This window comes from Nelumbo nucifera, chromosome 4, assembly GCF_055504915.1.
Source record: "Nelumbo nucifera cultivar China Antique chromosome 4, China Antique-T2T, whole genome shotgun sequence".
NCBI classification, from domain to species: Eukaryota; Viridiplantae; Streptophyta; class Magnoliopsida; order Proteales; family Nelumbonaceae; genus Nelumbo; species Nelumbo nucifera.
The window spans coordinates 32,323,251-32,338,576 of NC_142652.1; the positions used below are offsets into that span (position 1 = coordinate 32,323,251).

The 15,326-nt window shown below is 36.3% G+C and overlaps 1 protein-coding gene across 8 annotated transcripts in view; it reads left to right on the forward strand.

The window, feature by feature from the left end:
• Positions 1–11,516: 11,516 nt before the first annotated feature.
• LOC104609946 (P-loop containing nucleoside triphosphate hydrolases superfamily protein) overlaps positions 11,517–15,326 on the forward strand; it is a 54,417-nt gene continuing 50,607 nt past the window's right edge. For 6 of the 8 annotated variants that reach the window (XR_016085569.1, XM_010276392.3, XM_010276393.3 and 3 more), the window contains exons 1-3: positions 11,517–12,070; positions 12,669–12,781; positions 12,914–13,040. Coding sequence is in view for 7 of the 8 variants with exons in the window: in XM_010276392.3 (XP_010274694.1) it covers positions 11,954–12,070; positions 12,669–12,781; positions 12,914–13,040 (357 nt within the window). In the remaining variant the exon portion in view is untranslated. The remainder of the gene's footprint in view (positions 12,071–12,668; positions 12,782–12,913; positions 13,041–15,326) is intronic. The other 2 variants (XM_088903381.1, XM_088903382.1) reach the window with 1 other exon arrangement.

The following is a 15,326-nucleotide window of genomic DNA, read 5'->3' on the forward strand; positions in this document are numbered from 1 at the left end:
AAGCTTTTTTTTTCCTCCCTGTTTTTTCAGGTATTTTTCCCATTTCTCCTCAATTTTGATCGTCTCTGTCAACATAATAAGTTGTATTTGATTGGGAAATACTTTCTTGTTCACTATATTAATTTGTTTTAGGGTGCTTTTTCTCGACAATCACTGGGCCAGTCCAGTAATCTAACACCCTACCAATGTAATACCATAGGAATTTGGTACTTGGTAGAATCGTAGGGTTTAGAATGCGTTTTGTTGGCAAGAGATCCAAACTCTTCTATTAAATTGGACGGTTGTTCAATTCGAATAAGATAGACAAATCAGGATCAACCTATATCTAGACGCTAGCTGTTAGATATGCAAATAACGGCCCCACCATTGACAAGCAAAATGACAAGAGGCAAAAGGCCAAATGTCATTGTTCACAATGAAGCGAAGACAATTTTTAAAACCCCATTTCTCTCCTTTAAACCTCTCTCTGTATAGTGTATATCTTATCCATTCCCTCCTACTTTATAGTAGGAAGGAGGAAGTAGAAATGGAGTCTCTTTTATCCTACACACCTTTCTCCTCAAATGAAGAAAACAATATAATTTACAAAAAAAAATAAATACACAAAAAATTTAGAAAAACATAAAAATTTCTATACCATATTAAAAAAATGAGACTATTACAATTGGTTTGGTCAAAACACCCTAATTTTAATTTCCAATTTTACCCTCAGCTTTCTATTTTTTCCATTGTATATATTGTCATTGCAAAATAATTATGAAACACATAAAATGAAGAAAATAATATAAATTACTAAAAAAACAAAGGAATACATAAAAAAATTACAAAATATATATAAAATCATATAAGGTTCTATACCATACTAAAAAATGAGAATATTGCAATTGGTTTGATCGAACACACCCAAATTTTACTTTACAACTTTACCCTCAACTTTCTACTTCTTCCCATTAATGTATATATGTCATTGCAAAATAATTATAAAAAAAACACATAAAATGAAGAAAATAATATGAATTACAAAAAACAAATAAATACACAGAAAATCATAAAAATTGAAAGAAAATAATATAAATTACAAATCTATACCATACTGAAAAATGAGAATGTTGCAATTGGTTTTGTCAAAAGACCATGATTTTACTTTCCAACTTTACCTTCAACTTTCTATTTTTCCCATTGTATATATTGTCATTGCAAAATAATTGTGAAAAAGCACATAAAATGAAGAAAATAATATAAATTACAAAAAAAGAAGCATAGAGAAAATTTAAAAAAAATATATAGAAAATCATAAAAGTTGAAGGAAAAACATAAATTACAAAAAAAAGAAGAAAAATAATAAATTACAGAAAAATAAACAAAAATGTAGAATAAAATAAAAATTTATTTCTACTATCATATATAAAAAATTAGAAAGATTTAGTTAGTGTGGTCGAAAAACATTGATTTTTCATACTAATTCTACCCCTTAGTTTTTTTTTTGGTTATTTCAACATATCCCAATTCTATATGAGGGTGATTGATAGTTGTTAAAAAAATTAAAAAAAAAACATTGCCTTTTCAAAAAGCCATTGGGTGGGTTGGGTACTTAGGTTTGAGTTGAGCTTCAACCCTACCCACCAACCTGCTAATGACCCATTTTGGATTCAACCCAAACCCATTAAATTTTCAAATAAAACATAAATTCTATGAAAATATAACTATAAAAAAATATATAATATATAAATAAAGATAGAAAATATAGAAAAATAACATAAATTAAAGAAAAATAGAAATTTAAAAATAATTATGAAAAAACACTGAAAATGAAGAAAATAATATAAATTACAAAACAACAAAGAAATATACACAAAATTTGCAACAAAAAAAATGTAGAAAGTCATGAAAATAGATGAAAATAACATAAATTACAAAAAACAAAGAAAAGCCATAAATTACACAAAAATGAAAATACAAAAAACTTCATTACATGGGCCTTAGACATGTTTCTCAATTAGGCCTAGGTCTTATACGGGCATTTGGCCATTGGGACTGCATGTTATCATATGTGCGGTTGTTAAGTAGGGCCTGCAACTCATGTCCATTGTTGTATCACGTATGCAACATTGTGACACGTTATGAATTATTTGATTGTTTTATTCTTGGACAAATATGTGGAGGCGCTCAACATACTTAGAAGGTGTTTGTATACATGCTACTTTAGTGGTTGGTTGATAAATTTTGTTTCCAACTAATTTTTTTGTATCTTCTTAGTTAAAAAAGTAAGAAGAATTTGTTTTTAGGCTTAAATTTAAGTTATTTAATAGTCACCTTAGATAATGGCTTATGCTATTCAATGGTTACTTGAGTAAATTAATATAATAGATTTGTTTACTCCTAACCATTGATAGTAATTATTTTCATAGGTTTTAGGTTATCACAAAACAGGAGATTGGTTAAGAGTGGCATCTCCTATTCACCATAAATTTTGTGTTTCATTGGGATGAATTATATCTGAATATAATGTTGTTGAATGTAATTTTATCATTGATTTGGTGCATTAATGTTTCATTCTGATGCATATGCAACTAACATTATATGAATATTATAAAATTCAGATCTTGGCATTTTGTGAGGATAGTCTTTTTTATGTATTATATAATTGTCTTAGGACTTAAACGATATGTGAACTTTCATCCATGCCCGAGATATAAAAGCATAGTCAAACATCACTATCAATATCAAATGCCCCGTGCATTGCACGGGCCATTCCACTAGTAAACATTAAAAATGGATTGTGATTCCCAAAATTTGTAGAAAATAGGTATATTTTTAATTTCATGCACTCTTCATATCAAATATAAATAAGTGTAATAAATGAGAAATATCACCATAAAAAATGTTGGAAATGGCTTAAAAATACCAAATAAATAAAAATAGAATTAGACCCTTTCACTTTTCGGGAAATTACTTACCAGGGTAAGTGTTTCTTGGCAACTACTTATCTAGGTGAATGCATTTACCCATGTTCTTTTATTTTTCAAGTAAATAAGAAAATGACTGTTTTATTCATAAAAAGTCATTATTAAAAGGGGTAAATTTGTCCCATCCAAGTATTGGAAACTTTTTCCCAAGGTGGGAAATTTATTTCCCCACATGGAAGATGGGTATCACTTATTCAGATAAGTGATGCCTAGGGAAAATAAGTTTTTCAAAGACCCCACATAGATATGAAAAAAGAGCATGGGTGTCTTGGTCAATGGGAACCAAAATCTCATTAACTAACTTTCCTATATCTCAAAATTCAAAAAAAAAAAAACCTTAATGAGATATGCACATTAGAGAACGGGCAACACCCCCTAAAAATATCTCTTTCCAAAGCTCTCCTCAATGCATCTTTTTCACTTGACTTTTATTTCCAAGTTCATATTGTTTGTTCACTGTTGTGTCTGGCTTGCTTAGGTGGTCTAGTTTTTCATAGACCCCACATAAATATGAAAAAAGAGCATGGATATCTTGGTTAGTGGGAACCAAAATCTCATTGACCAACTTCCCTCTATCTTAAAATCCAAAAAAAAAAGAAAAAAAATTGCCCTTAATGAGATATATAGATTAGAGAATGGGCAGCCCCCTAAAATATCTCTCTCCAAAGCTCTTCGAAGTGCATCTTTCTCACTTGACTTTTTAGTTTAGAGTTCATATGGTATGTTGTGTCAGGCTTGCTTAGTGTTGGAATTGTGTTTTGACGTAGTTGTTACGGAATGCATGTTGGCTCAGATTTCTCTATTAGAGTTTTTTCCCCCTTCATTGTTGGCGGTTCTTGATCTTTAATGCCTTGTAGAGGTCTCACCAAATACCACTCTTGATGCTCAATTTACTACCTTCTTATTAGACCTATTCATGGGTTGGGCAGCCCGATGGGCTAGCCTGGCCCGACCCATCCTAAATTAGGCTTGATAAAATTTTAAGCCCGCGGGCTCGGGCCCAGGTTCTAAAAATTGGGCTCGACTATTTTTCGGACCGAGTTCAGATCGAATTTCTCAAATAAGCCCAGCCCGAGTTTAAGCCCAACTCAATAATATTAAATATATAACAGAGATATAATATATGTAAATAATACATAATATATTATATAATAATAAATTAATAGCAAAAAAAGTATTATATATTAAATGTATAAAACAATATATAATATATAATATATTATTAATAATATATAATTAATATGTTATAAAATACCTATCAAAACTGGGCTTTACAAAGGACCGGGCTTAGGCTCGGGCCTAGTATTTTTCTGTTTATAAAGAGGCAAAGCCCGGCCTGGACCCGCCCATGAACAAGTCTACTTCTTATCTAATTGTTGACTCGCCTTTTTTGTTTAATCTAGTAAATTACTTGCATGTTACTGTTTACTGTTTTTTCGTTATTGTAAATTTGTAATCTAAGCATGATTTCAATGAAATTTAGCCTATTGGTTAAAAAAAAAATGGGTGAAGTGGTTCAACAATTCAATTGAGGTGTAAAGCAAATGATGTGTGATGGAAAAGAATAAAATTATTCTAACTTTAAGGGAAGGAACAAAGTTTGAGTCTTTATCGACCTCACATCTGTAACTCTCTCGTCGCAACCCTCTTGCACCCGTAACCTTTACATCTGAAACTGGTTTTCCTTTCTCCTACCCATTTTCCCAGACAAAACATGTTATATTGAAAGGGTAGCCATCAGATCGTCATGTGTTGGGTCAGATTTCACATCTAAGAAGTTGTGGTTGGTTATTATCTCCCTGCATTATCTTTTCACTGAGAGTCACAATATTTCCACTGTATCACACTGTGATTCCCGCATCAAAATGGAAAAAGAAAAGAAGGGTGGTGTTCCAAAAGGGAAAGATGTTCTACAACATGAAGACACCTTGCATGCACGGAAGGAGCCTACCAAAAGCCACATCGACAAGGGTAAAGAGGTAATCTCTTATGATGAATTGATGCTCGAGAAGACAGACCTCACTAGTAAATTTTCTAAAGCTATAACTCTAGCAACAAAGCACCAAATTCCTTCTTTTAGCCTAGTGGAAGAAGCAGTAAACCTCACCGATTTAACCTTGAAAGGGAGAATATTCCCTCGACAACAAGTCAGTGAAGAAGATCTGGCAGCGTACATTAAAGAACTATGGAATATCCTCACTACAGTTTCAGTTAAATTTATTGACAACAACAACATTGAATTCATTTTTTGAACATGCAGACAAAAAAGCAGCCTTGGAAGGAGGTCCGTGGTTTTATAAGTCAAGCTGGATTTTATTGGAAGAATGGTCGGACTCTGCTACCAGGGCAGTAGAGAAAGTATGGACCAAGTGAGTCTGGTTGCAGATTCACATGATCCCACGAAGCATTGTAGAAGACACAAGAATTTGCTTCTTGGCAAGCTTTGCAGGGAAAGTTGTTCTAGATCCGGAAAATATCAACTCGAGCCACCTTACGAGAGGTCTTTATGTCCAAAAAAAAATCATCATCAATTTACAGGAGCCCCTTTACACAGGTCATTTCATTATCTTCTCTATGAAACCTATCTGGCTTCGCTACTTCTACGAGCAGTTACCAAGGGTATGTGCAAACTGTGGTTTAGTAGGGCATGTCTGGTACAATTGCAAAAGAAGAGATCCAACAATCAACAACTACAAAGTCTGTCTTTCTGGAAAACCACACAATAAACCATTCAGGTGACTGGTTACGAGCGGAGCACGGGCAAGATGCTCCCCTAAAGATTCTGACCTTCTCTTCGCAATTGCATGCTCTGAAACCTTGCAACACCAGACATGGAGACCATGGATCCAATGAAGATATTGAAGATGAAGACCGATGTCCCCATAAGCGCAGATACCTCAACACCTCTGGCAAAGGTCACCAACAACACAACACAGCTGAGTTGAACACTCGGTCCGAGTCACACCCTCAACTCGGCCCAAACACCCAAGGCCAGATGGACTTGTTGCATGCACTAGCAAATGAAACGTTAGCTCAGACAGGTACTGGCCATGCAAGCTCATCCAAGCCACGTGTGCCACATGCAGAACAATGTCAAACCCCAGTTGAAGGAACACTAGCAGTGCCAACTAGTGAAGCTTCTTTTTGGCACGTTTCGAGAGGTTGCCACGTCTCTTACTATCTCACGAAATCTGGCTGACTCGGGGTCTACAATATGGCAACAGAAAAGAGAAAGCATGGACCTCCTTTTAAATACTTTGCAGATTCCAACTCAAAACAGCTAATGATAATAGATAAAGGGCGAATATCATAGCTCCACTCAGGATTCCCGATGGATGGAAAAGAGCTCAACAATCCCACAATGGACCAGTTCCAAAGCTCTTTGATGAGCCCAAGAATTCCAGCAGCAGCTTCTTATTAGCATCAATCCACAATCCTAGATAATCTTGCATTGGTCCAATACATGACTGATCTTATGGCTTTAAATTCTCACTGTAACAACCTCTCACTTGTTCAGAACAACACACCATATCTCCATCAGGTACTTCCCTTTCTCGCCTTTAGCTTCCAATTTAAGACAGGTTATTTCTTTAATGAACTATTCTTTATCATGATCTTTCTGGCATGGAACATAAGAGGAGCAAATGGCTCCAAAAGGGTTAGACATCTTCAGAGCTTGAATGCCACTGAGAGACCCGACCTAATTTTTCTAAGTGGGACCAGAATGACTAAACAAAAAAGTGAGGATTTGATCAATAGCCTATACTTACAAAACTCAGTGATTTCCGAGGCTCAAGGTCAATATGGAGGCCTCCTATGTGGCTGGTCAAACAGTCTACAAATCAATGTTATATCAGTTAGTAGACACTTGATCCATCTCGTAGTAAAGAATGTTCCACCAGGCCACCCATGGAATCTTCTATTGTTCTATGGCCATCCTCAGAAAAACCATAGGAATCTCCTTTGGAAACAAATACTAATGGATCAAATACAGCACCCTTGGCTCCTTCTAGGTGATCTGAATGATATTTACCAACTTCATGATAAAAAAAAATTCAGAAGTGCTCCTCCAAAACTATCCAAATCCCCGTAAGAACTAATCTCAACTCACCAACTAGTGGACTTGGACTTCTCTGGTCCTCCTTATACATGGACAAATGGTCAAACGGGACACAATAAGGTTCTAGAAAGACTGGATAGAGCCCTAGCATCCATAGACTGGGTAAGATTGTTCCCAAATGCTATTATCTTCCATCTCCCAATCATTTCCTCAAACCATTCTCCAATCAAGCTAAATAGTTCTCATATCCAATCAACCTTTATATCCAGAGTGCTCCTCTGTCAGTGAGGAAGCTTGGTCCCAGCCACTCCAAGGAAGCCAGGGTTACAGGGTGACACAAAAACTCAAAGAATGCAAAAAAAAAAAAACCTGAAACAATGGAACAAAGAGAGTTTTGGAAACATCAGAGATCATCTACAAAAGATAGCTCTCAAAATATCAAATTTTCAAATGTCATACAACTCTGCTGAACACATGGATGAGCTAAATTCTTTGAAGAACCAATATCACTATTGGCTCCAAAAAGAAGAATAAATGTGAAGACTAAAATCTAGAGAGCTATGGCTCAGAGATGGAGATAAAAACGCCAAATTCTTCCATCAATCAACAAAACAGAAAACTTAAAGAATACAAACCTATGGATACAAAAATCAAATGGGACATGGGTGCACGAGAAAAAGAGCATCTCTAAACTTCTTCTGCAATCTGTACTACAAACAGGGGACATACCAGAAAATTTTGATCCCAACTCCTTAAGTCATCTATCACTCCCATGCCTGAAACCACATCAGATAGAATCCTTATTACAAGAGCCACCAATGGAGGAAATTTACAGCATAGTGTAGCAACTACACCCGCACAAAGCTCCAGGCCTCGATGGCTTCACAACTTATTTTTATCAAAAGTACTGGAATATTGTGGGGGAGGATATTTGTGCCTTGATCAAGGATTTCTTTCGATCAGAGCAACTACCCAAAGAATTAAACAACACAAATCTAGTCTTCATACCAAAAATCAATGCTCCATCAAATGTGGCTCATTACAGACCAATCATTTTATGTAATGTCATCTACAAGATCATCTCTAAGTGGATGGTAAATAGGATGTAACTGTTACTACAGGACCTCATATCACCAACTCAAGCGGGTTTCCTCAAAAATAGGCAAATAACAGATAACATACTCTTAATGAAGGAATTCACCCATCTCTTGAAGACAAAAAAAAGGTTATGTAGCAATCAAGCTCGACATGTCAAAGGCTTTTGACATAATGGGTTGGCAGTTTTTGAAAGCAGTTTTGAGAAAAATGAATTTCCCAACAAAATGGTGTAATCTCATACATCAATGCATCTCCACCCCCACCTACTCTATCAAAATTGGAGGGGGAGCCTTTGAACATTTATCTCTGCGTAGAGGACTATGGCAAGGAGATCCACTGTCACCATATCTCTTCATCACTGACATGGGAATTCTCAGCAGGCTTCTGGACCAAGCAAACATGAATGGAGAACTCAAAGGCATAAAACTGAGCAGAAATGGGCCTGAAATTACACATCTGCTATTTGTAGATGATGTAGTTCTCTTCTGCCAAGTAGAATTATCACAAGTTAAAACTCTGGCGGACACCCTCAAACTTTCGAGTTACTATCTTATCATAATATAAATTATGGAAAATCATCCATCATGTTTAACAGTAATGTGGCAAGACACCACCATAAATTCATCTCTGTAATCCTACAAGTCAAAAAACCTATGGTTGGCTCAAAATACTTGGGATTAAAGATTGGTACAAATGATAGAAAAATCTCCTCTCACCAAGAACTGGTAAGACCACTTTAATAAAAACAATGGCACAATCAGTGCCAGTCTACCCTATATTGACCACCATATTGCCAAAAACAATTCGTAACACACTAGAGAAACTCCTTCGGGACTACTGGTGGAGTAACTCGAATACAAAGAGCAAACACTCAATAGCTTGGTCAAAGTTATGCTCACCAAAAGACCAAGGAGGATTAGGACTTAGGAAACTATGTTAGATGAATAAAGCACTCTTTAGTAAACAGGTATGGAGGTTGTTACAATCTCCAAATTCTCTTTGGAGCCAGGCTATCAAGGGCAAATACTTTCCAAATACAAGTCTACTTAGAGCTAGAACTAAGCAAAACAGCTCCTTCTGGTGGAACCAAGTTCAGAAAATTATTCTAGAACTGAAGGAAACATGCTTTGGCTGATCAATAATGGAGTGAAGATAGAGGTCTTCACTGATCCTTCAGTTTCTACTTTAACAAGAAGAACCCCAATGCCAACCAGTAATGGCTCCTTACACCATATGGATCTTAGAGTAGCAGAACTACTAAATAGTGATGGCTCATGGAACAAACAATCTCTTGAAAATAGATTGGAGGCCAGTCATATTCCACATGTCAAGGAAATAAATCCAAATATCTACTTGGAGTCCGATACCCCAATATGGTTGAAAACCTCAAAGGGAACCTTTTTTGTGAGCTCCATGTACAAAAATCTAACAACATCCTTGGCTTCAGCATCCTCAGCTTTTTTCGATTGGAAGTTTCTATGGAAACAAAATCTCCTTTCAAGAGTGAAAATCTTCATGTGGAAGTTCTTATAGGAAGGGCTGTTAACCAAAAGACAAGTGCTCTTCGTGGCTGCAACTAGAAGAACTAACTTGCTCCTTCTGTAAGCAAACCAAAGAAACATTTAAACACCTCTTCTTCACATGTCCTTATGTGCGAGTAGTATGGCTTCAAAATCTCTCGGCCATCAATCCAAACAAAATCAAAGAGAAACCACCCCATGAAATCATTCTGAGTTATTTAAGGGCGATAAAAAGATTTTCAACTCCCTCTATGGTATCCACTATCTTCTGTATAGTCAGCACAACTCTATACCTGATTTGGAAGGCTCGAAACAACCTAGTGTTTAAGAATAAGGGTAATAGCATATAAGGGCAACTTTTGGGGTTTAATATTAATAAAAGTAATATATTTAAAAAAATTCAAAATTAGGTTAACTTTTTAAAAATAATATCAATAAAGGGCAAAAATACTATTCATCATCTTCTTCTTGCCATTTGTTCACCAGAGCCGCCATCCGCCGCTGCCCACCACTGCCGCCCGCCGTCGCCTCTGGCAATGTTGCCGGAGGGGGCCGGAGGCGGCGTTGGTGGTTTCTCTGTCCAACGTTGCCACCTCCGCCTCCACCTCTGGCAACGCTGCTGGAGATGGGTGGAGACGGAGGTGGCGACAGCAGTGGGCAGAGGAATGACCACCAGCGTCGCCGCCACCTTTGCCTCCGACCACCTCTAGCAACGTTGCCGGAGGCAGAGGCGGAGGTGGCGATGGGTGGCAACGGCGGCGGACGGTGAACAAACGGCAAGAAGAAGAAGATGAACAGTGTTTTTCCCTTTATTGATATTATTTTTAAAAAGTTAACCTATTTTTGAAAAATTTTTAAATATAATACTTTTATTGATATTAAACCCCAAAAGTTGCTCTTATATGCTAGAAACCCTTAAGAATATTCTGATGAGCCCCCTTGAACTGCTGAACATCTTGCGAAGCTATCAGCTTGACACCTCCACACAAAACAACAATACATGTATTGCTACTCCCTCTAGCTTGAATCTCATGCAAAATGTGTTACAGGTTGATGGATCTTTTGACCCTTTAATAGGAACTGCAGGAAGAAGTTTTATCTTCAAACGAGCAACAGGTGAAACCATTGCTGAAGGGAGGCCATGCTGGGCGGTTTCAAGCTACGATTCAGAGATAAAAGCTTTAATAGCGGGTCTTGAAACAGCTTCTACCTTAATGACTCCGAGAAGTTAGTACGTTTTTTGAGTAACAAAGAAGTACCCTCTGGATGGATCGAGCAGCTCCATTGGCCAAAGCTGAGAAAGCTTATATCACTTTTTGTTCATATAAATAGAAGTCTAAATAGAGCTGCTCATGCACTGGCTTATTCTGCTTGTAAAGAACAAATGGTCATAAACTACAATCCTAATCAGTCTGCCACAACACAGATATCTGCAATGAAGTAATATGAGTGAAGCTTCTCTTTTTTGTGAAAAAAAAACAGTTCAATTGATTTGTCTAGGTTGTTTATCAAGTCAACACTATTCTACAAGTAAATTCTTCACGGTTAATGAATGGACTAAAAACCTGAATGGGTAGGTAGCATGTCGACTCGTCTCATCAGCAGATTCAACCGTGGGTTGAAAACATTGTTTGTGAAATGATGCACAATAGTTTAATAAAAAATCTGGATATCCATTCACCACAGGAAACTCAAACAGAACTTGGGGCATAGAGTTTTGATGTCATCGGAGGCAACACATGGATGAATAAATCTGTCCACGTGGCAAATTCATGCTCTGTCATTCACAAGAGGCTCAAATTTATTATTCCTTCTTCCTTGTTTTTCAAGGAAAGTTTTATATATTATCTTTGGCTCGCACGTCATTGCTCTGAGGTTGGACCGGATTGAATTTATTCTGTCATTACTGGAAAATGGAAAATAAAGAAAAAAGCAAAGCTTTTTAAAAAACACACACAGAGGCCAGAACATGGACGATGACAGAAGTCGCGAAATCCATAAAACAAAACAAGGAAAGAAGGAATACGGATCCCAAGACGCAACATCGGATCCCCGTCGTTGAACAGGGATCCCAAAAGCTTTACCGGTAAGAAAGAGAGAAAAGAAAAGAAAAAACTAGTTAACGGAGCATCTGTTGCCGGGGTTTCTCTTCCGACGGAAACAACATGAAAAGCAGAGTAAACGCCACAAATCAACTGAACCCATCCGTGGATTCTCTAAATTCTGTTAATCTGAGTGTTCGTTATCTCGCTCCTTCATGATTGGGCTTTTCTTCCGGTACTAATTTTTTGGAGCCTGGAGGAGGGGCCATGGATGACGAAGTTGTTCAGCGAGTGTTTCAGGAAGGAGGCCGAGATTACTTCCAACAGCTCGCTCCCTCATCTTCCTCTTATTCTTCCATCCTACAGTCTCTTCCTCTCCATGTGGTAATTTCCTTTATTATTTTTGGGCACAGATATGGTATGCTTCGGTCTGATCAAACAATTCCCAATGGCATTATTTGGACCTGAAATTTGTTGTATTTCGATTAAATTGTAAGGTTGTATATTCTATTGCACTTTAATTTGCAGTTTCTTTTATGATTCTATGACGGATATTTGATTAGTTAGTTATGGTCAATGAACGAGAACCGATAGCGATGAAATGGGGATGCTTTTTTTTTTTTTTTTTTTAATTTTTATTTTGCATTCGGTCTTATTGATCTCCTCTAACTAATAGAAGCTTTAATTTTTTTTGTCCATTTAATTGCTTCTGCTTTTAGTTGGGTCGTAAAAAACACTTGGTAGAGGGAAAAAAAGCAAGAGAAAGAAAGGTAAAACAATTGACATTTAAAAGCGATTGAAAATTATCCAAACTCAAGAGACCATGTTGTTTTAAACTTGGGCAATACATTGTTTTTATGCTTGTCTTGTGCTTGTTTATTATACATTACTTTCCTATTTGTTTGTGTTTTAGAACTTTTGCGTTTGGGTTTTCTTGTGGCATTGTTAAGAAACTTAATTATGATTGGGTTGGATTTTGCAGTCCTTTGATCATGGGTATTATTTACTAGTTAAAGCTGTTCAAGAACTCCGAGAAAAAAAGGAGGGCCTTGTCACGGTCGGCATTGGTGGTCCAAGTGGTTCTGGTAAAACAAGGTATAGTTATTGTTGTTGTTGCTAATGGGAAATGATTATTGTGAGAGTTTTATGTTCTTTTAAAAATTTTATTGTTTTCACCAATGTAGTTTTTTTTCTGATCAATACTTGTATGTTTATCTATCTCTGAAGCTTAGCAGAGAAGGTAGCATCTGTACTTGGTTGTACTGTCATATCAATGGAGAACTATCACGATGGAGTTGATGATGGGAATGATCTTGATTTGATAGATTTCAGTACTTTAATTCAAAATCTTGAGGTTTGCTTCTGTTCCTTGAAAAAAGGATGGTATAACAGTGCAGGCTTAATACAGGTTTTCATTTTATTTTCACTCAGTTGGATGAATCATTTAGAGATCAGTCAGCCCCATCATTTCAGTTTCAACTGTCTTTGAGACTTCATCTCAATTTTGAGTTACACTTTGCTGAATGTTTTCAGATAGGGTTGATACTTCAGAAAGTTGCCTGAAACTTTCAGGATCCAGTTGTTTACCTTTTGGTTTCTGGCTGGGTTTTCCAAGTCTGGATTGAGTTATAAGGTGGTAACAATCAGTAGGGATGCAAACGGATTGGATTGGATTTGAATCAGGGTATATCCGAATCCGATCCGACACTATTAAGAGCAGATCCAATCTGATCCGAAGATCTGATCGGATCTTACAAACATGGATTTGAGTTTGAATCCGATGATGAAGTTGGATATTCGGATATGATCTGATCTGGTTTATTTCTTTTTAAATTAATAATTATTAAAAGACAAATAAAATGTAACAATTTAAATAAAGAAAAACAAAAAATACAAGTATCTTTTCAACTATTTTTGTCATATATACATTTTTTTAATAAAAAAATAAATAATATAACAAATTTACAAAAATGCAATATAAATAATATATTTTTAAATGAATACATAGCATATATATGTGTTGTGTATGTGAATGATTCAATTAACACTAGTTCAGTCCTAGGTCTGAGATAAGTAAGAAGGAAAGAAGAAGAAGAGAAAGAAGAGGGGAGAAGAAAGGGTTTGGTCTAAGAAGAGGAAAAGTCAATTTCCTCTTGACCCACCTTATATTTATACTCTTTGTATTAGATTACAAAAGACAAATTTGTCCCTCATTAAGTATGGGACACACAACTTAAACCCAGACAAAATAGACAACTCAACTTTAATTAAATAGTCAAATGACCAAACTACCCTTGTACTGTCGATTCTAACACTCCCCTTTAAGTTGGAGAGTATATATCATATAGTCCCAGCTTGTTACATATGTAATCCACTCTTCCTTGACTCAACCCTTTTGTAAACAAATCTGTTGACTAGTTTCCTGAACTCACATGAGTTGTATTTATCACTCCACTGATCACCTTTTCTCTTACAAAGTGGCAATCAACTTCATTATGCTTTGTTCTCTCGTGAAAGACTAGATTAGAAGAAATGTGGACTGTAGCTTAGTTATCACAGTACAACCTCATGGGTTTGTCAACTGAGAACCTTATCTCTTGCAAAAGATTTTTCAGCCACACTAGTTCAGATGTAGTATGAGCCATGGCCCTATATTCAACTTCAATACTGCTTCTTGCTATCACAGTTTGTTTCTTGCTCTTTGAAGTTACCAGATTGCCACCTAGGAATGTACAATACTCTGTAGTGGATCTCCTGTCAGACACATATCCGGCCCAATTAGCATCTGTATACCCCTCAAGTATCTTGACAATTCATAGAACTGTCTCTGAATGTGGAACTCGAGGATGTTGCATAAACTGACTCACCATACTTACAGCAAATGATATATCTGGCCAAGTAATAGTTAGATAGTTCAAATTCCCCACCAACCTCCTGTACCTTCCAGGATCATCAAACTCTTCACCTGCATCAATACTCAACTTGACATTTGGTTCCATGGGTGTTTCAGCTGGTTTGACACCCAACAACCCTGTTTCTTCAAGTAAATCAAAGATATACTTTCTTTGGCACAAGTTAATACCATGTCTTGACCTTGCAACTTATATTCCCAAAAAAATATTTCAGTTTATCCAAATCTTTTGTTTGGAAGTGATCATGTAGAAAGTTCTTCAACCTATCAATCCCATTGCTATTACTACCAGTTATGACAATATCATCCACATACATCACTAACAAAATCTTCCTAATTTCTGATTCATAACTGAATTCAGAATGGTCTACCTGTCACTGTTTCATGCCAAAGTCCCTCACTATTTCATTGAATTTGCTAAACTACGCACGTGGAGATTGTTTCAGCCCATAAATCGCCTTCTTAAGTCTTCAAACTTTACCATCCTTCCCTTGAGCAACAAATCCTGGTGGTTGCTCCATATATACCTCCTCAACAAGATCATCATGTAAGAAGGCATTTTTTATGTCAAGTTGAAAGAGGGGCCAATCATACATTGCTGCTAAAGAATTCAACACCCGAACTGAACTAATCTTAGCCACAGGAGAAAATGTCTCCGTATAGTTAACACTATAAAACTAAGAATAGTCTTTGGCCACTAACTTGGCTTTCAACCATTCCATACTGCCA